A 22,971-nucleotide genomic window follows, 5' to 3' on the forward strand; every position below is an offset into this window, starting at 1 on the left:
GTTAATATTTGTATTTTTGTTTACACAGAGCACCACGGAATTGGAAGAAATGCGTTTTATATTTAAAATCGTTTTATAATTAAAATCGTTTTATAATAAAAATTTATACATCCATTCAATTCAACCTTACTTTTCTTACTTCTGTTGGATTGTTAACACGATTGCTCTCATAAGCATTATTGCTGAAACTATTTCCATTGAATGAACGAATGAAAGTTTAAACAGATGAACGAGTTAGTTGGACGAACGAATAAACGAGTGAGTGTATGAACGAACAAACGATTGAGTTAACGAACAAATAAGCGAACGAACGAACGAGTAGATAAACGAACGAACGATCACAAAACGTTGTCTTTGCAACGAGAACAATCTTTGCAACCAAGCAATTGAAATCTACCCAAATTTCTAATTAGAAATTAATCATTTGTTTAAAATTTTAAATCCAATCGAATCTGGCAAATCGAAATCTTATCGGCATCGGTATGGAGGATTGGGAGCCGTCGGATCCCAAATCATCAGTTAGGATTAACAGTGAAGAAAAATATTGTGACGCTAGAGAACTCGAATGTTTGCAGTTTCCAAAGTAATAAAGCTCCAGTTTTTAACGTTAGTTTATTATCTACAGTATATAAATCATGATAATAAAATAATAATAAAATCATAATAATAAAACTATAATAATATATAATAATAACAGATCTATAATGATAGAACCATCATAATAAAACCATAATAATAAAACCATAATAATAAATAAATAATGAAATCACAATAAAATGATCAATATAACAAATTGCATATCAGAGCAATAACCGCCATGAAGAAAATAATAATAATAATAAGATAATGGCTATGCAGTATAAACCCTCATCATATCATCACATTTACTCATCATCGTCGTCGTCATCATCATCATCATCATCATCACCACTGTGATTAGAATAGCCACTATTATCATCACTATGACCATCCTGCAGACCACTCAGTACCAGCTTAGCATTCTTGATAACGATCTGCCAAATCCTTTCATCATCATTATCATCACCGCCAGTGGCACGATCATCACGGTCGTCATCATCATCGTCGTTTTTCTTCACTCTGATATACTCATTGACGTAGAAATGTCTGAGGAAGAGGGCCAGGCTCGTCCTGAGGGTTTTGTCGTTGGGGTTGGTCGACAGCGGTTTGAAGACTTCCAGGAAAATCTCGCATCTCGTTAGAAGGTGTCGAAGGATTCTATCCACGAATCTCGTCGTCTTGGTGTCCAGTTCGGAGAAGTTGATGTTCTGTTTGGGGTTTAGGTAGGAGGGGTCGTGTGGTGTGGGGTGTGGTATGGGGTGGTGGGGTGTGGTGTGGTGGTGTCGTAAGGTGTATTTTTTAGTTACCAGAATTAATGTCTGTTAATGAAATCTACAATCGTCATCATTAAGTTTTTTGAATTTATCACTCGCTCACTCACTCACCCCTATCTTTCCCTCTCTCTCTCTCTCTCACACACACACACATACAAGCAAATACACACAAACACACTCACTAACTTTAAGCACGTTAATAGGAAGAGCCCTCATTGACAACATCATTTTAATGAAATCGGCCAAATTGTTGGACTTCTGTTCATTGACACTCGTTATCTTCATATGATCCCAAACACTGAATTTGCAGGCAATCTACGTATGTATGTATGTATTTATGTATGTTTGCATGTATGTAAGTATGTATGTATGTATGTTTGTGTGTATGTATGTTTGTTTGTGTGTATGTATCAAATCAAATCAAATCACTTTTATTCAATCAAACAAAACAAAAAGCATGAATGATTCGGAGACCAAAAAAAGAAAATTAATTCTTGTGGGCTCGGCCACCGTGCAGCTCAAAATAGCTTCTCAATGATAAAATAAAATTGTCAATAGGAGAAAATGTATCAATGTTAATGAAATATGTATACACTTATATACATATATATACATATACATTATTATCCTTTAAAAACAGAACTTTTCGTAATTAAAAAATTTTTCAGTTTATTTTTAAAAAGATGCAAAGTGTTACAATCTTTAATTTCTTGTGGAATCGTCTCCCATATTCCTGGGCCGGTGTGTTTCAAACTCATGCAGAGTACTTTAATTCTGGTTGGTGGAGCATAGAAAAGTGGCGTGCGGCGTGTAGTTCTTGCTTGAATGGAAGTTCCAAAAGTGAAAAAGTCTCTAAAAAATGCCAGCAATTGCTGACGTAGAAATCTAAAAATGAATGTTGCAACGTGGTAGATGAACAAGTTTTTGATGTTGAGTATTTTCATCTCGAGATAATATTCACTTGTGTGACAATGAGGATGAAGATTTTTAAATATTCTGATGAATCGGTTTTGGCATTTTGTTAACTGTTTCAGATGAATGTCAGGACTGTTTCCCCAAATTACGTTGCAGTAGATGAGGTGAGGGAAGATTAACGAATAATACAGGTCAATTAGAGTAGGTTTATTTAATTTATTTTTAATTTTGCTTATAACTCATAGGGTTTTGCATATTCTTTTAGACATAGTATCTATGTGAATATCCCAAGAAAATTTGTCCCTTGATTGTTACTCCAAGGAATTTTGTGCTGGTTGAGCGAGGAATAGAAATATTGTTCATTTTTATGTCTAGGTTAGGTATAATATTTGTTAAAATTTTCGGACCAAAAATAATGTAATTACATTTAGAATAATTTACTATTAATTTATTTTTGATAAACCAGGTTGATATATTTTGAAGACTGTTATTGATGTATTCTACTTCTTTCAATGGGTCTTTAGTTGGGAAGAAGACATTAGTGTCATCTGCATATAGAAGGTGATTTGCATCAGTTGCATGTTGAAAATCGTTCATGAAGATTATGAATAGAAGAGGACCTAAAATTGATCCTTGTGGCACGCCTGATCTTATGTTAAGTTTTGTTGAGGAGTGACTTTTTATTGCCACATACTGGTCTCTGTTCTCTAAATAACTTTTGAACCATGCACTTACTTTTCCTCTTATTCCATGTGAATTTAATTTTTTAATCAGTATATCGTGGTTGATGACGTCAAAGGCCTTTGAGAGGTCTATGAATACACCTACAGTTAGTATCTTTTCGTTAAGATTATTCATAACATTTTGTGCTAATTGCAGCACAGCTTGCTCAGTTGAATGCTGTGCTCTGTAGCCATATTGATTATCATTTAATAATTTATTTATGGACAGAAATGAGGTGACTCTGACAAAAATTATTTTATCTAGTACTTTGGAAAGTGGAGAAAGTAGAGATATTGGTCGATAATTACTTGTCTCTAATTTGCTCCCCTTTTTGTGAATTGGAACTACTCTGGATGTTTTGAAGCATTGTGGAAATATTCCTTGGACGATGGAAAGATTGTAAATATGAGTGATTGGGATGACAATTTCTGGGATGATTTTTTTAAGTAGATTGTTACTTAAAGTATCATCTGACTTATTTTTTTTGTTGCTTAAGTTTTGAACAATGTACATTACTTCTTCTTCATTGGTGAAGTTCATATACATTGATTTACAGATTGCACTATTTATTTTTAATTTATCTTCAGTAACTATTTAATTTTCTAACAGCTTCTGTGACATTGATGAAATATTCATTGAAAAGAATACTTATTTCCTCTGGGTCTTCGATGATTTTGTCGTCAACTTTTAGCTTATTAATTTCATGAATGTTTTGTTTTCTATTCATTATACCGTTTATTATTTCCCATTTTTGTTTGGAGCAACTCTTTGCCTCTTCAAATTTTTGTTGAAAATAATTTTTTTCTGCCTTTCTCTTTACTGATGTAAAGTAATTTCTAAACTTTTTATATTTTTCAACATTAGCGGAGTTTGGTGCAGCGACTGCTATTTTATAGTCGATTCTGTTTTTTTGATAATTTTATTATTTCATCAGATACCCATGCTTTTTTATATTTTTGTTTCTGCCACTGCAGAGGTGCGTATGTGTCAAGAGTTTTATTGAGTATATTGTAGAAATTCAGGCATGCTGTATCTATATTATTCTCGTTTTTAACTGAATGCCAATTTTGAAGTGAGAGGGTTTTTTTAATAAAGAAAATGGATGTTTTATTAATTTTTCTACATAAAATTTGGTCATCATTGATAGCAGTTTTAAAATTTTCTACTATTGCATAAACTGGAAAATGGTCAGAAAAGTCTGAGACTATGACTCCACTTTCGCAATGTTGATACAGGTTCGTAAATATGTTGTCGATTAATGAATTGGCGTTACAAGTTACTCTTGTTGGTAAATTAATTAAAGGCGAGAAACAAAATGAAAATAGTAAATTTTGGAAGTCTTTAGAATCATTTGAATCATTGTCCAATAAATTAACATTAAAGTCGCCCACTATAACAGTTTTGTCGGCGGGTTTGATGGCGTGTAAAATCAAATTGATTTTATTTAAAAAAGGCTCAAATTTATAATTGGGTGGGCGGTATATCGCGATAACTTTTAGCACACCCCTAGATGAAGCATGCCCCGATTCAATGTCCACGCAGAGAACGTCGACATTTTCATCATCAAATGCACTGTTATCATTTACAACATATTTGATGTCATGCTTTATGAACACACCAACATCTCCGCCTCGTTTGCTTTTTCTATTTTTATATACAAAATTGTAATTACTTAACTTAATGAAATCAACTGTTTCATTGTTCAACCACGTTTCTGATATTACTATAATTTTGAAAAAGTCGTCGAATTGTTTTAAGAAGATTTCTAGATTTAATAATTTATGAAACAAACTTCGAGCATTCAGATGAATGATTGGTAGGTGATTGTTTTTCATTTTATTTTTCAATTTTATTATGTTAGATAATTCTTAATGTATTAATGTATGTATGTATGTATGTATGTATGTGTGTGTGTATGTATGTATGTATGTATGTATGTATGTATGTATGTATGTATGTATGTATGTATGTATGTAAGACCCTTCGTTGATGGGGTTATTATCATTGCCAGGTTCTTCCATACTCTATGCTATTGGGTCACGCACAGAGTCTATTTAAAGCCCCATCAAGTATGTATGTGTGTGTGTGTGTACGTATGTGTGTGTATGTATGTATGTGTGTGTGTGTATGTATATGCGTGTGTGTGTAAGTATGTGTGTGTATGTGTGTATGTATGTGCGTGTGTGTGCGCGTGTGTAAGTGCACCAACCATATATCTTCTGTGATGCCTGCAAAGCTGTTGGGCTAGATACACGTAAAACGCATTGAACTCCTTGCCTGTTCGAATTAAAAGCAACGAAAACTATTAATAAATAAAAATAAATACAAAGAAATAAATAAACTTAAAAATAAAACATAAGATGAGATACAAAAGTAAGCGGAGAATTGGTATATAAACAATAAGCAAAGATGAGGATGAATAATAGGAAACAACAACAAACATTAAAAAAAGAAAAACAAGTGAGAAAATCAAACTACAAACAAACAATCAAACAAACAGACAGACAGTAAAACATTACACAAACCTTGAACACACAGCTTAACAATAACGGCCATAATCTCATGCTGTTGTTCCGGTTTCAAATTCAAACTCATCAACCTTTCGAAAGCATCTTTGTAGTCCTATTCATTATGTATGTATGAATTATGCTATGTTCGTTTAGTATGAGTGTGTGGATGTGTATGTATGTGTGTTTGTATGTATGTATGTATGTATGTATGTATGTTAAAACCAAAACATGATGAGTGACACTGAACCGTCAAACATCAAGTAACAAATGGATTAACACTTTGATTTGTCGTTAATTGCACATGTCGGCATTCAATTGAATTGTATGTATGTATGTATGTATGTATTCAACAACCAAGAATAACAAACATACAAACAAACAATCATACAAACAAACAAACAAACAAAACAAACATGCAAACAAACGACAAACAAAGGAAAGAAAACCTCTGAAGACATGATAGTGCAGAATATGGTCGTCCTCAGAGCGGTGTTCATCTTATGCAGGCGAGCCTTCTCCAGCAGATGACTCTCAAAATTTGCGTCGCTCGATTCGTCCACTGCTTCGAAAAATAGTTAATAATAATTTATAATAATAACAATAACGATGATAATAATAATAATGATGAAAATAATAATAATGGTAATAATAATGATAATGATGGCAATAACAACAACAATAATAACAATAATAATAGTAATAATAACAACAACAACAAGAACAACAACAACAATAATAATAATTTCTAAAGCCGCCACTCTTCATGGCTTTCGTCATGATCTACAACACGCAACAAACCAACAATCCGTCTAACCATTCCTTGACTTTCCACTGACATCACCATCACCACCAACGTCAGAAGCCGCGGCAGTGTCCTCAACATTGGCGTCAACTTCGCTGACGTAATTTCTCCCATTCCAGGCGGATCCGACCAGCCACCACTTCCCCCTGGTGTTCGAAAGTTCGATGTCTTCTAGTGAAACTCTTAGGGGGTAGCTGGATTTCGCTGTGAAGTATGATGACGAAGATGATGAAAATGAGGAAGAAGATGAGGAATAAGATGATGAAGATGAGGATGGAGAAAAAGATGATGAGGATGAATAAGACGATGAAGGTTAAAGGTTAAGGTTAAAGGTTTAAGGTTTCTCTTTCTCTTTTGCGTTAGCTTCAGAGGTTTCAACGACAAACACACACAGCGTACATGAATACGCGTGCAAACCACGCATCATACACATTGCATATGATAGGCGGGGATCTCATTGTATTCGAACCCAGTCATCGCAATAGCAAGACCAGGCGCCTTTAACCATTGAGCCATCACGCCGCCCATGATGGAGATAAAGATGGTGATGAAGATGATGGTGATGAAGATGAAGAAAAAGATGCTGAGGTTGAAGAAGATGATGAAAAGGATGAGGATGATTAAGATGATGAGGATGAAGATGGTGAAGAAGGTGATGAGGATGATTAAGATGATGAATAAAATGAAAATGATTAAATATGAGGAAAAGGAAAATGAAGATGAAAAAGATGATGAAGATGATTAAGATGAAGACAATAATAATATATACAATTATAGAATAAACACGAGTAGTGGTGATGGAATTGAAGAGGTAGTCAGTCAATCAAAGTCAGCCAGCCAGCCATCCAACCAACCAACCAACCAATCATTTATCCAACCAACCAACCAACCAACCAACCAACCAACCAACCAACCAACCAACATTTGACAATAGATTGGAATAGTTTCCACCTCCTAGAATACCCATCAGCATCATAAGTACTTATCTTGTGCATCTGATTGTTCTTCAGTATCGTCAGTAGGCTTATCATGTTGTCGGCCAGTAACCTGTCAATCAAATACTCACGCATACATACAAACATACATACATACATAAAAACAAACATACATATGCACATACTACATACATATATACATACAAACATACATACATACAAACATACATACAAACAAACAAACATACATACATACATTCACACACACACACACACAAACTTTTTTTTACTAGCGCCATCATCATCATCAGTAGCAGCAGCACCATGAGCTTGACTCTGAACTGTACTGTCCTTGACCTTGTTTGACATCTTCATGACCTTCTGAAGAATTTCCTTGAAGGTCACTGAATCTTCTTTCCTCAATCTTGGACCAGCCTCTGATAAAAACACAATAATAATAATAATAATAATAATAATAATAAATGATAATAATAATAATAATACAACAAAAACTACTAATTAAATAACAACAACTAATACCAATACTACTACTATTACTACTACAACAACAACAACTACTACTACTACTACTACTACTACTAACAAAAATAATAATAATAATATTAAATGAATAGAATTAATACAAAAAACTGATGAATAATAAAATATTATCCAAATAGAAGAACAAAAAACTAACGATCAGCATCAGCAACATCAACAAACAACAACAATATCAACATCAACAACAACAACAACAACATCAAACACAACAAAAATATCAACCACAACACCAACAACAACAACAAATCAAATCAAATCAAATTTTATTCAATTAATCCAAATTAATAATAATTAGGTAATGATTAAGAGACCAAAGCTAAAAGAAAACAAAATTCTTGTGTCGCAGGCCAGCGTTCACAAATTGTTCATTCTATCACAATTTTAATTAAATTTATAATTCATGACAGCAGCAACAACAGCAACATCAACAACATCAACCACATCAACAACAACATCAACCACAACAACAAAAACATCAAACACAACAAAAATATCAACCCCAACATCAACAACATGCACCACAACAACCACAACATCAACAACAACAACAACAACATCCACCACAACAACAAAAACATCAAACACAACAAAAATATCAACCACAACTACAACAACAACATCAACAACAACGACAACCACATCATCAACGACAACGACAACAACATCATCATCAACATCAATCAAAACAACAACAACAAACCTTTCAATAGCAACGAGATCAAATTAATGTCGACAATTGAAAATCTATTCAGCATCCTGTCAACTAGATCCATTATCAGCACGCTCTCTATCACCTTTATAATTATAATATTATTATTATTATTTATAATTTAATTATAGTTAACAATAATATAAATAATAATAAAAACATAATTTATTATTATTATTTATAAGTATTTTTTTACCAATTCATCAAAAAGACTCATAGTTGACATGCATATATATAATCAATAATATGTTTAATATTTAAATTGATGCCTTACATTATGACGATAGTAATAATAATAATAATAATAAAAAATAATAATAATAATAATAATGAAAACTCTTCTATTTCAACCAAAGTCGTTTAAAATGAAAATTAAAAAGTAATTAAAAATGTAATAATGTTCAATAAAAACCACACTGCTCATTGTCTAGGGCAAGTGCAATAATAATAATAAATAAATAATAATAACAATAATAATAATAATATAATTATATACGTCATCGTCATCCTCACTTTGTAATCGTAGAGCTGGCAGATGAATAGGAGGCAGTTGTTCATCTCGTGGTTGATGTCTGCTTGTTGGTGGCGGATTGTTGTTGGAGTACTGTCATCATAACCTGGTTTATTCATTTTTTAAACAGCTTATTCATTCAGTCATTCATTCATTCATTCACTCATTCATTTGTTTATTTGTTAGCTAATTCATCCTTTATTTGTTCAACCAATCAATTAATTAATCAATCAATCAATAATTTGGTTACCTAAAATCATCAATCAATCGATCACTCAATAAATCAATCCATCACCCAATCAATAAATCAATCAACCAGCCACCGACCAGCCAATCAATCAATCAACAAACTTTTGAAAAGATTGAGAAACTTTGAGACGACGTATTGAAGGAATGAGGCGGAGATCTCAGCGCCCACCTTGAAATGGAGAACTGACATCATGAAGCAGCAGTGGATGGCCAGTGACCTCGTGCAAGGGTCAGAGGTTAAGCACAACTTGGAAATACCTGAGTGAGAATTTGCATATGTATGTATGTATGTATGTATGTATGTATGTATGTATGTATGTATGTATGTATGCGTGTGTCTGTGAGAGCGTTGGTATGTGTGTATGTGTAGTTGATTGAAAAAGTGTAATGAATGTACACACACAAAAAATGTAAATAAGTGTTTACAAAAACAAACAAACAAGCAAACAAACAAGCAAACAAACAAACAAACAAACCAACAAACAAATAAACAAACCAACAAACAAACAAACCCGATTCAAGTGCATGCGATAAGTCCTGCCTACTGTTTTTCATGAACAACTCATCCAACTCATTACAGAACAGGACCATGTTGTTTTCATTCAATCTGTATGTACGTATGTGTATGTATATATGTGTATGTATGTATGTATGTTGGTAATAGACCATAATTTTTACAATATTCTATAAATTCTACCGAATGTTTAGCGTTAATATGTTTGTAGTTTGTCAAAATGAATTTAGATGGAGATAGACTTTGTCTAAATTCACTTTGACAAAGTCAATCTCCATCTAAATTCATTTTGAAAAAGTCAATATTTCCCTATATAAACAGCAGAAAGCACTGATGATGATTCATTCGGAATCGAAATATGACCTTATTTGCAGCATGAATTCAGAAAATAAGTTTATTTTGAATTTTAATAAAAAACTTTAGTGAGAAAAATTGAAAAAACATATTAACGCCAAACATTTGGTAGAATTTATAGAATATTGTAAAAAGTATGTATGTATGTGTATGTATGTATGCATGTATGTGTGTATGTATGTATGTATGTATGTATGTATGTGTGTATGTATGTATGTATGTATGTATGTACGTACGCATGGTATAATAACATTTTTGCAAAGTATATTCAGCAGTGTATAGGGTTAGCAGTGTATAGACTATAATATAGAATGTGTGCGTGCGTGTGTATGTATATGTGTGTGTGTGTGTGTGCGTGCGTGTGTGTGTGTGAACGTTTAAAATGAACGAACTTGTTTAGAATGTTTAAAATCATCTTGTTTAGTTTATCATTGCTACTATTGGTGGAGTGATGTTTCATTCGTTTAGCCGGAGGTATGTACAATCTACCTGATGATGTCTTTAACCTTCCATATATATCTTCAACTACTTTATCCTCATCACCATAATCATCATCGTTATTATCATTGTTATCATCATCATCATCGTCGTCATCGTGTTTTCTTTTGTTGCTATTTTCGTCTTTCAGCTTTAGTAGGTGTTCGCTTGTTTCTTTGTCTATCTTGCTTTTGTTCCTCAGGTACATTTGCTGGAAGTTAACTTTTAAACTCGTGGAGTCGTCATTCTCGTCGTCGTCATCACCATCACTGCAGCCATGATCATCACTAATATCATCACCATCTTCTACTTCTTCTTCTTCATCTTCATCATCATCGTTATCGTCATCATCTCCTAGACTGAAGCAAACTTTTTTATTTCCTCTTATATCACTATTTTGAATTTCGCGATCATCATCACCATCATCCTCATCGGCATCGCTATATTCATCATCGTCGTCATCATCATCACCACCCATCTGCCCACGTGACGAGAACTCGTGACAGTCTTCCATGTAATTTAAGACATCTGCGAATTAAAAAAAATCGTAAATGCAAGCAACAAAAACAACAAATAATAAGGGAACAAAACAACTAAAATAGCAAAAAACAATAAAAACAAACTATGAAGAAAAAGAAAACATAAAAACAAGAAAAAATTTACAAACAAACAAAATAGAAAAAAATACAAACAAACAAAACAGAAAAAAATACAAACAAACAGAACAGAAAAAAAGTACAAACAAACCAGAAAAATACAAACAATAAAAAACAGATAAAAATACAATATATCAAACAAAACAAACAGTAAACCCAAAAAAACCCCAACATACAGTCAATATTATCTCTGGCAAAAGATGCAGGTAAACCCTTGCCCTTCTTGAAGAATAACTTCTTCTCTAAATCTTTCAGCAATTTGCCATCCTGTTTCCTCTGCAGCTTCAACTCCATCTCTTTCTCTTCCGCCTCCTAATTATAATAAATTATTATCATCATCATCATCATCATTATTATTATTATTAACGGCGTGATGGCTCAATGGTTAAAGGCACCTGGTCTTGCTGCTGCAGTGACTGGGTTCGAATACAAAGAGATCCCCGCCTATCATACGCAATGTGAATGATGCGTGGTTAACACGCGTATTCATGTACGCTGTGTGTGTTTGTCATTGAAACCTCTGAAGCAAGCACAAGAGAGAGAGAGTAACCTTTTACCTTTCAAAAGAATCAGTTTGCATTGTGAGTTTTTCATAATTTTATTTACCAAAAAAAACAAAATATCAACTAAAATTGATCATCAGAAGGATCTCAAACATCTAACCTACCCACTAACTCAGAATTTCAACAACTACTAAAAAACGTCTAACTAACTAACTACATGGCCTAGTTTTAAAGTTAATAAAAAATGTTTCGGTCGCAACAATATACTTGCCTTTTTTTCTTGTAACTTTCTCTCCTTTCTATTTCTCAACTTTGCTTTGTTCCTCTTCCTTTGCTTCACTATCTTCTTTTGTCTCTTCTCTTCTTCCGCTTCCTCTGTGGCTACCGATTCTTTCGTTGGTATCTAGGACGAATGAAGGAACAAAATGAATGAATGAAAGACAGATGGACAAACGAATGAATGACCATATAAATAAATAAGTGATTGAATAGATATAGACGAGATCTTTATATAATAATGTAATGGTAATATGGAAAATAAGTCGTTGTAATGTTGTGTAATAAAAATTTAATCGCAACAACTCACACAAAAATTATAAATCAAAAAATATCATACCATATTTCAGAATTCACACTGTCACTTAATATGAGACAAGAGTTAGATATCATTCATTTCAGATGTCAGATGTGCGCATGTATGTGGAAATAGTACATAAGAGATACATAACATTTGGAATAGTAAACTTCCAATTCCAAGCCTAGCAAGCATAATGCATTTATTCTACAGATTTATATTTATATAGTCAGTGAAAATATACTTTCCTGTCTGCTATACATGACCAATGCAGCAGTTTACTTACATTGCCTCACAGCATTAATGATATGAAGCTGTCTTTTTAAAAACTTTACCATTGTAAATATATATGTCATTCTATTTTAAATTATTTCACTTCAAATGTTTCAAATTAGGTGTGCTTATTAATACAAGCATATGAGATTAGCATTCTTATTTTTATTATTACCAATCTTACTAACGACTAATCTAAGTTCACTTTTAAAGTTTTAAGTTTATTCTATATTATATATATTATATTTATTTATATATTTATATTTATGGTTTTAGTTTATTAAAAAAACATTTGAAATAGTAATTTTTAAATTTCAAGCTTAGCACACATAACCAAATTATTTTATTTCAAATGTTCCAAATTAGGTGTGCTTATTAATGCAAGCATATGAGATTAACATTCAAATTTTTATTATTACCAATCTTGCTAATGACTAATCTAAGTTCATTTGGGAAGTTTTAAGTTTATTCTATATTAAATATATTATATTTATTTATTAGTTTTATTTTTTTATTTTCTACTAGTAGTACTCCCACCTCCATGCTCATCTCACAAAAATAATTGCATGCGTAGTCTGCCAAACAAACTAACCGGCAATCTCCTGCAAAAAGCATTCATTCTCATTTTCTTCAACCTTCTCTCTTTTTTCCTCCTATCTTTCCTAGATTCTTTTCTGTCTTCTACAGGCACATCGACCATTTTTTTATAGTTTTATGTATATTATATTATTATAATTATATTTAAACTGTTAATTAATTAATTAAATTTTATTTAATAATTAACAAATGATTTAATTAATTTAAAGCAAACGAAACGTAGACAGAATCGTAAAATTAAATAACATGAGTGCCATTGCAGTCTATTATCGTTCATCTGAACAAAACACGGAAAAGTGAACTTAAAACAGAACTAACAATAATATTAATAATAAGAATAACAGTTTATACAGCACTAATTAAAGCAACTGAAGCGCTGAAGAACTGAAGGTTCAATGATTTATTTTGGTGGTTATTTTACATTTATTTTATTTAACTTCTAAATTTGATATTTATTTTGTTTAGTTAATTTATATTAAACTTATTCTTTCATATGTTAATAGTATTTAAACGGCATCTTTTAAAATTTGTTTTATTTCACTCACTAGAGTATTTAAAACGATTTTTAATTTGAAATAAAATTTTATTTATTTATGAAATATAAACAGTAAAAATTATAAATAAAATATAATTTATTGCACAATTCATATTCAAGTATGCAATTTAAAAAATAAAACACCACAATCTATTAATCAATCAATCTTATTTTAGCGTCGAGAGACCACAAAGAGTAATACTATCCACCGAGGTAGGACGTTTTCTTTGAAAACAATTTTTAACGCCAAATTAGGCAATCCATTTAATTTAAATTTAGAGCTTTCATGTCTCGCTCGATTGTTTGCGACCAGGACTTCTTTGGGCGGCCTCTGGGACGTGTGCCGGGTACTTCAACATCTGCAAGGGAAGTTATGGCACTGTTTCCACTTCGTTTGACATGACCAAACCACCGCAGGCGGTGTTGCCGGCATTCGTCCTTTATATCATCTAAACCAGCACGACGCAGGATTCGGTAGATTTGATGTGGTTCTTCGGACTAATTCGTTGCATCAATCGAACCATCGAAGCATTTTCATGTCGGTTCGGTGAAGTTGTTGTTCCAGTTTGGTTGTCATTGTCTTGATCGTAATGGTAGTGGTATGTCACGCCGCATCAATATAGAGGCATGGAGATGCCATTTATTCCAGGCTGCACGTATGCGTGCTCGAAAGGCAGCTTCAGCTGTTCCAGTACAATCCAGAACATCTCCTAGATATTGAAACGATGTGACTTTTTCTACTTTAATGGCTTCAAAAACATTGCTATTTCGAATTTATTGTTGTGGATTGATGCAAGCAGGACAAACAAAATTTGACACTTTAGAAAAATTACAAACTATTTTTGAACAACGTTTGTGACACAACTGGTTACACTGCTGACACTTGATTGAATTGTTATCTACACCAGCTTTACAAACTGAACAGGGCCATCGTCCAGTAGCTGTGGATTGGATGGGTTCACCAGTGTTCATTGTTTTGGTTTCGCTGATGTTGACTTTGAATCCATGTGGGCCAGTCTGGTGTTCTAATCTTCAAACATCTGTGCTGCATTCTGCTCAGACGTGGCTGTTAAAAAATATCATCAGCATATATTAGATTCCAAATGTCACCAGTGCGTATTGGATTTGTGATTTCTTCCATCACGGTTATAAATAACAGTGGACTGAGAATCGAGCCTTGGTGAACTCCAACGCCGATGTCAAATGCATCTGTGTTTCCAACCGTTGTGCCGACGAGAGTCTTAGTATTCGTATGCATTTCCATCACAAGTCGAACAAGATATTCTGGAATGAGTTGTCGACGTAGACCCCACCTGATTGCTTCACGGGGAACTCGATCAAATGCTTTTTCAAGGTCTACAAAAATGTGTGATAGTTGTTGATGCTTTGCGAGGTACTTCTCTTGCAGTTGCCGAATGACAAAAATTGCATCAATTAAAATTTTATTTAATTTTATATAAATAAATAAAATTTTGTTTCAAATTAAAAATAGTCGTAAAACACCAAAATTTATTAAAAAATAAGTAAACATATGCAAATATAAAAAAATCTTACAAAAATTTTGAAATCGTCTGATGCAGTGGCAATCTCAGAAAATAGCATATACGTACGTAGAATAGAACGTATATGTTCTATATTATGTTTAAAACATTTTTGAGTCCTTTTTTTCACTCCGGTCGTTTCCATTTGTCTATGGAAGAGGACGGAACTGAACAGAAGTGGTGAGAACAAAAATGACGGTGGAAATGGCAGGAGTTTGAAGTCTCTTCTGTCTCAGTTTCCAAGCAGTCAAACCACCCGTCGAGGTTTCCCGTTAGAACACGCCGCGTTTGATGCCTCGTGTGTGCGCGCCGTTTATTCGTCGTGAGTTGCCGCGTGAAAATTTTTCGATTCTTAATTATATTTTTTTAAATTTTAAATAAGATTTTATACAAAACAATGCTTTAAGGACAATTTTCCCTTACATCAGTAAAAATCAAATATTTTATCAACTGAAGATAAATCAAGTAAGAAAACAAAAAAAAAATAAAAAAAAATATTGAGATGAAACGTGTAATTGAGAAACTGAACAAGGTTCGATAAATTTTAACAAAATAATCACATTATACATTTCCTATAACGGATTAACGATAGTCATCCAGTTAAATTCTTTTTGGAACGACCAAACTCGCCACCACCATTACCAAGGTCGACAGCTGTAGTACCACTGCCAGTGCCAGCATTAGCAATACCGTTGGCAGCAGCAGCAGCAGCACTACCAACGGCCAGATGTCTTCCTTTTTGCCACACCGCACCGTACAGTGTTACCCCATCAATGGTTGCTGACAGATGTTTAGTTGACGTCACCTCGAAGAAATTTTTCGCTCCGGAATTGTATCTGTTAGGTGTGGGTTTGTTTATGTGTTCAATGTGAACTATGGACCAGCTAACTATTCAAATTACAACTACTCTTACATTTATTCGCATGCCAATCAACCTAACTTGAAAAATTTTTCAATTTGCTTCGGTTCGACAACCTTCGGTCCGACTCCGTGCAATCTCACAATCTCACAGCCTCTCGTACCTATGTCTGAACATGGTATGTTGTGGTTGATATTGTAGGCATAGAGGCCTCTATACTGCATGCCCACGTCTCTGAATAAAACCACAAAATGTTTGCTGCTTGATTTCTGAAGAGCCTGTGCGTGTATGTGTGTGTGTGTTTGTGTGCGTGCATGTGTGTGTGTTTGTGTGTGTGTATGTAAAACATTTGTAGGAAGTTGTTTGGTGGGTTGATGTTGAAAGTAGAGTAATCAGATCATTTTCAAATCATCAATTAATCAAACCGCCAACCAACCGACCTCCAGTGCCTTACACTTTACATCTTGGTTGACCAATCCAGCCAGGCAACAATGGCTCAGAGCATTCTCCACGATGTTCTTATTCGATTTACTACTTGGCTTCACAAACAATCTTGGGCCTAAGGCGATGACGAAGACGGTGATGAAGACGATGAAAAACATTTGTTTATTTCAGTTTTAAGATGGCTCTTGATACATTTTGAACAGAAACTACAAAGACAACCAAATACAAAATGAGTTCAAAAGGAAAAATATTTGTTTTGTAAAGTTGAACTTATAAAAAATGGCAGTTGGAATTTGGTAACAAAATGTTCACAGTAACATCAACTTAGATGATGCAAACATGATGAATATGAGTTTAGAATTAGATAATGTTTCAACAAATATTATCACCCCTGACCCATCCACAGAACGCCCCATCAGAGCCATCCAAATTCTGGTCCTAGCGCAGGTCAGTACATAGACCCACAGAAATTAATGGAGAATAAACAATGAATAGCTGAAATTTCAAGCTCTCGTTCCAAGTTTTTTGTCCTAATTTCAACATTCGATAACGCAGTAATAAAATAATTTGTCACTGCCCACTTACCACAGACTTATTCTTTTTTCACTCCAAGGAAGGATCCGATCTGAAAATTTTCAGATTCCTGTTTCATTCGTTTAGCTCGTTCAAATTTTTACAACCACGGCAAGTTGAGCTACAACAATTGCAGCCACCACAAAGTCATCTGCATATTCTAAGCGATTACGCTATAGTACGTACATGTGATTTAATTTATCCGGTAAATTAATATGTTGAAAAAATGTATGGAAAATTTGAACTTGATGGAATAAATGCGTACAAAGAAGTTAAAAAAGGCTCCAAGGTATAGGCAATTTGATACAGCAACAACAAACACGCTGTAAAAAAGTACACTGGCTGCTATCAGAACAATCTCAACAGTCTCATTCCTGGCGGACATGAAAAAAAAATGAAAAAAATCTTTGCCCACCTTTGTTTTTTTTTTGTTACGTTTTGTTTACATTCAATGTCTGAAATCTCATTGGTTGACTCAATGAACAAATCAAACGAAGCATGTCGTTGTTTCGATGTACGTGTGATTCACTCAAATTTTTTTTAACAGCTTTTTAGAAAGTGAAAGAAAATTTGTTGAAAACGATAGACACTGCTATTAACGTTATTAAGCTTTATTTTAATTTTCCATGTTAACGAAGTATTCTTTTTTATTTACATCCAAAATAACTTATTTTTAATTTGGATTTAAATAAAAAGATTAATTCGTAAAATATAAAATTTAAATGAAAAACTTAACAACGTCAATAACAGAACCCTTTTATACGAATTATTTTCAAAAGAAGGGTTGTTGCTTAAATTTACTAGCATTAGATTAAGCGATCGAACAATTCTCAATTCGGATGTAACTATTTCTTATAGAAGAAAGTCGGTAGCACAGGAATGAAACAACGGCTTCTAAAATCATCCTACAAAAACGCTCACCCGTAGACTCGCTTGTCATCTGAAATAAGGTGCAGCACTACTACAAATTAATAGTAATCAACAACTAAATAGAGAAACTTTAAGCTACAGGAATCCATAGTTGATACACCACCATTTGTATATAGCCTACGTATTCATAATAACCATTATTCCATTAATTAACGATACCGCACATCTCTATGACGTCAGACGTTTTACGTTATTTTTGAATAATTGCTTCAATTTAAATTTAATTTGTTGTCCATGATTATGAAACATAGTTTTCGAAATGTCGGATTTTTAATTAAATAAAGTATGAATCTTGGTGAACTTATTTTTAATTTGGATTCATATAAAAAAATGATAATATTGTAAATTAGAAAATTTACATAAAAAGCTTAGTAACGTTGATAACTATCATTTTAAACTAAATATGTTTAAATGCTGCCTAAATTTACTAAAAAGTAATAACGTATATGAAAATTTCCTTATAAACCATACTTTTTATCTACTTAAATAAAAATAGATGTGTGCCTTTGCGTGATTTGCAGAAAAGGAAAAAGAACAGTCAGAGTTGGTGGAATTGCGAGATGGAACTGCAACCTCCTAATTCTAGGAAACGGAGGAAGAACGCCAATTAAGGTTAATAGAGTTACGTGTCAGAGCTGCAATATTCAGATCAGCGGAAACGGAGGAAAAACGCCAGGTTTATGGAAGTGCGAGATCGAACTCTTTTTGCAATCGCCATAAACAAGGTCCAAGGATAACTTTTGGATATTGTCAAGGATGACAATATCGCAAATAACAAGATAAAAGGCCAAAATATGATTGTTCAAAAGTCGAAGTAAACGATTTTTAGTCTCCTATTTTATTTGAAAGTTTTTCCCTTTCCAGATTTCACTAGTTGCAACTTTCCTAAGATTATTACAGCTAGTTGTGAGTGAATGCTGTTTATAATTTTTGTTATGTTAGAGGAATTTCACTTTAGTTTTTGTTTAAAAGCATGTTTGCTATATTTGATCGTTTCAACTTGGTTTTTTTGAGCTTTGGATGTTGCAAAATTGAACTTCAGTTGAACTTTTGAATTTTGCAAAGTTGAGCTTCATAATCATTGATTGCTATGTAAAACGTAAGAGCTCCGGAGCAGAAATGTTGTTAAAATTTACGAGGTTGGCTGAAGATGAACAGAACAGCCAAGCTGGAAAAATGTGAAATATATGAAAAAAGGTGATGACGTCGCTAATTGATGGCTACATTGAGATTGCCAAAATAGGTCGTTCAATCAAACTGATCGACCTGTAACAATGTAAGAAAAATTTTGGACGTGATGGGGCAACAACAATTGCCCGAAGCTCCACTGTAGAAAAAACTGGAGAAGTATGGTGGCAAAAAAGATCGTTTCAGCAATGAAACAGAGTTTGAAAAAATATATACTACTATTTGGTTATTTATGTTTTTCATGTTACTTGTTTGTTTCATGTTATTTGTTTATTTGTTATTTGTTTTTCTGTATTTTAGAATTTGGTGATAGGATAGCGTTTTTTTTACCAAGTCAAATAGAGAATCTAAATTTCAACAAAATAACGATGAAGAAAAACCGGTAGGTAATACACTGAATGATACCACCTACAAGCATAACGCAAACAAAAAAAATAGTTAATACAAATTGAATAGCATCATGATCAAGCATATACAAACACACACACACCACAAACACCACACACACACACACACACACACATCCACAAACACACACACACACACACACACACACACACACACTACACACACAAACACACACACATCCACAAACAAACGACATCACGTACAAACCGTTATAAGATAATTGAACAGTTGAATGGACGCCCGCATCCGCAACGGTATCTGTGTTGCTGCTACCACCCATATCTAAATTTTAAAAATATTTAGCTGTTTATAAATGTTTATATTTGTATTATTTGTACATATATATATATATATATATATATATATTTTTTATTACCAACATATATATATATATATATATATATATATATATATATGTATATATATATAATATTTATATATTTATTGTTGTATGTTAATGTATGTATAACTTCTTATATGTTAAACTGTTTGTATGTTAAACTGTTTGTATGTTTAACTGCTTGTAAGTTTAAATGTTTGTATGTTTAACTGTTTGCACGTATATCTGTTTGTATGTTTATCTATATGTATATAAATGTTTAGTGTGTTAATATTACTGTATGTTTAAGTTTGTATTTTTTTTACATTCGTATGCAATATCAAAACGAATGATAATACACAAGTAACCTCAAAACAACAACAACATCAACAAAGATATTGTAAACAACGACAAAATAATAAAAACATAACAACAAAGTACAAACAACAACATCGTCATATGCAACATCACACCAGCACCACCAGCATTAAGCAAACTTCCATCAGAGTGCCATACATTATAGTAATTATCTTTACTAATTTTACTAATCGCTAAATTACTGAAACTGCTTTTAACAAGGTTTGATTTGTTTCTACTAGTAACGTTACTACGAGAGCTACTACTGCTTCTACATCTGCTGCAGTTCAACTCTTGTACTAAGTTAGTACTAGCGATGAATGTAGTATTGTTACTAGTATTAAGCTGTGGTGGCGAATGATCTGTTGTTTGTTTTACGTTGATGATGTTGCCGGTGAGTTTTAATTTATTTGATTTGCTGAATTTTGTAAATGTTTGCCTGTCATCGGATGTGTTCATTGTTGTTGTTGTTGTTGTTGTTGATGTAATTGGTGTTGATGTAGTTGTTGGTGTAATTGGTGTTGTTGATGTAGTTGTTGGTGTTAGTTCGGGTGTAGTTGTTGTCAGCAATGATGGTATTTGTTCGTTCTGTTTAAATGTTATTAAATTTTGTTTGCCCTTTGACGCTTGTTGCTGTTGTTGTCTTTTTAAAGAAGAGAATCTCATTGCAACTTTATGTCGTTGTTGTTGATGTTGGTGGTGATGTTGTTGTTGTTGATGTTTGTGTTGATGTTTCTGATGTTGTAGCCTAGAAACTCTAGCAGTAGGGCCATCGTCATCTTCATCTTCTTCCAGTCCAACTTCTTCTTTCATCCTTCTCTCATTATTCTCCTCCGATAACTTCCCAATAACCTTTCTATCAAAACAGGCTGATGTGGCATTAAGCGAAGCATTAGTAGCATCTGTAGTAACTGTAGTAGCAACAGAAGCAGCAGTAGTAGCTGTAGTGACAGATTTTTTCTGTTGATACATCCCAAAGATCGCCTTCCTTTCTTCTCTGCTTCCATCTCTTCTCCTTTCCACCACATCTTTCAATCTTATGATGATGATGATAATGATGATTTCGATGATGCTGATAATGATGCTGATAACAATGATGATGATGATGATCGCTGTGAGACTGATGATGACGGATGATGAAATCATAAGGCACAAAGATGATGTCGCTTATTGCTGCATGATGATGATGATGACTGCAAAATTTAACCTGACAATATAAGCAACAGATAGAAAATTCAGGCACAAAATAACCACACATACATTCACACATACATATAAGCACACACGCACACACACACATGTATAATTACACACACATGCATTCACACATGAAAAACACTTACACACACACGAACACAAAAGCACACAGACACACAAAAACACAACGACATTAACTACTTTCGTCTTTCTTTCAATACCATGGCTCTCCTCCCTCTCTTCCTCCTATTCATCTTTAGCTCCTCTCTCCTCCTGCGCATTCTCTCTCCAATCTTTTCGTGCCTCCTCGTAAATAGTTCATCCAACAGAGGTTGACCATGGGTATTCTGTATTCGTCGTGTATTTGTGTGCGTGTCTGTGTGCGTGAGTGTGTCTGGACGTGTTTGTTTGTTTGTATGTGTACTTATTTATTGATCTGTCCGTGTTGATGTTCATATCTTTTATTTGTCCTCATAATTCTTATATTCTTCATGATCTTTTACATCGCCCAGACAGACAAATGACTGATAGACAGATAGACAAACAGACAGACAGACAGACAAACAGACAGACAGAAAGCTAGACATACATTCAAACAGACATACTAACCTCAACGATATTATCATCATTATTTTTATCGTCAGCGTCATCATCTTTATCCTTATGATCATTCTGCATGATCATATCATATACGTTGTTAGCATGGCGATGGTTTCCATCATGGTTTGTATAATCTTGACTATCAACACTTGAACCTAAATACTGGTTTGGTTGTTGTCGTTTTTCTTGAAGCTGTTGTCGATGTAATTGACGGTGTTGTTGATGTTGTTGATAATGTTGTTGTTGAAGTAACTGATGTTGCTGTTGTTGATGTAACTGATGTTGTTGTTGATGTTTTTGAAAGGGTTGTTGATGTTGTTGTTGTTGATGTAACTGATGTTGTTGTTGATGTTTTTGAAAGGGTTGTTGATGTTGTTGTTGTCTCTTATGTAGTGTCTCCACAATCTATAGTTAAAGGTTAAAAAAAAGTTAAAAATTACTTTCTCTCTTTTGCGTTAGCTTCAGAGGTTTCAACGACAAACACACACAGCGTACATGAATACGCGTGCAAACCACGCATCATACACATTGCATATGATAGGCGGGGATCTCTTTGTATTCGAACCCAGTCATCGCAATAGCAAGACCAGGCGCCTTTAACCATTGAGCCATCACGCCGCCCCTAGTGTTCGTTCATTGATAAATTGATCTATGCATTTTTACATTGCTGTTTTTTGTAGAAAGAAAAGCATTCACACACACACACACAAACACACACAGATATACTAACACACATACATATACACATGCACATACAAACACATATACAAATGAACTGACACATAATCACCCACACACCTACTCG

The 22,971-nt window shown here is 33.4% G+C and overlaps 3 protein-coding genes across 3 annotated transcripts in view; all 3 read right to left on the reverse strand.

Annotated features, from left to right (window-relative positions):
* Nucleotides 1-353: 353 nt before the first annotated feature.
* HELRODRAFT_111800 (hypothetical protein) lies at nucleotides 354-10,813 on the reverse strand. The gene is made up of 13 exons (XM_009019211.1): nucleotides 10,528-10,813; nucleotides 9,780-9,874; nucleotides 9,370-9,525; nucleotides 9,021-9,124; nucleotides 8,499-8,592; nucleotides 7,518-7,674; nucleotides 7,225-7,349; nucleotides 6,315-6,506; nucleotides 5,947-6,062; nucleotides 5,516-5,612; nucleotides 5,200-5,267; nucleotides 1,539-1,667; nucleotides 354-1,286 (listed from the first exon to the last, which is right to left on the reverse strand). Exons 1-13 carry the CDS (start codon nucleotides 10,593-10,595, stop codon nucleotides 885-887), a joined length of 1,803 nt encoding a protein of 600 aa, XP_009017459.1. The 5' UTR covers nucleotides 10,596-10,813; the 3' UTR covers nucleotides 354-884.
* A 4,907-nt stretch (nucleotides 10,814-15,720) lies between these two features.
* On the reverse strand, nucleotides 15,721-16,752 carry HELRODRAFT_191743 (hypothetical protein; the record flags this gene model as incomplete). The annotated part of the gene is made up of 3 exons (XM_009019212.1): nucleotides 15,721-16,127; nucleotides 16,232-16,428; nucleotides 16,591-16,752. 3 exons carry the CDS (start codon nucleotides 16,750-16,752, stop codon nucleotides 15,884-15,886), a joined length of 603 nt encoding a protein of 200 aa, XP_009017460.1. The 3' UTR covers nucleotides 15,721-15,883.
* Nucleotides 16,753-19,046: 2,294 nt separating this feature from the next.
* Nucleotides 19,047-22,971, reverse strand: part of HELRODRAFT_172540 (hypothetical protein) — a gene marked incomplete at both ends in the record, with an annotated part of 7,882 nt that continues 3,957 nt past the window's right edge. The window contains 7 exons of the mRNA XM_009019213.1: nucleotides 19,047-19,144; nucleotides 19,901-19,975; nucleotides 20,486-21,405; nucleotides 21,768-21,913; nucleotides 22,176-22,328; nucleotides 22,379-22,499; nucleotides 22,607-22,788. Of these exons, the coding sequence (XP_009017461.1) occupies nucleotides 19,047-19,144; nucleotides 19,901-19,975; nucleotides 20,486-21,405; nucleotides 21,768-21,913; nucleotides 22,176-22,328; nucleotides 22,379-22,499; nucleotides 22,607-22,788 (1,695 nt within the window). The remainder of the gene's footprint in view (nucleotides 19,145-19,900; nucleotides 19,976-20,485; nucleotides 21,406-21,767; nucleotides 21,914-22,175; nucleotides 22,329-22,378; nucleotides 22,500-22,606; nucleotides 22,789-22,971) is intronic.

This window comes from Helobdella robusta (genome assembly GCF_000326865.2).
Source record: "Helobdella robusta unplaced genomic scaffold HELROscaffold_24, whole genome shotgun sequence".
Taxonomy (NCBI): domain Eukaryota; kingdom Metazoa; phylum Annelida; class Clitellata; order Rhynchobdellida; family Glossiphoniidae; genus Helobdella; species Helobdella robusta.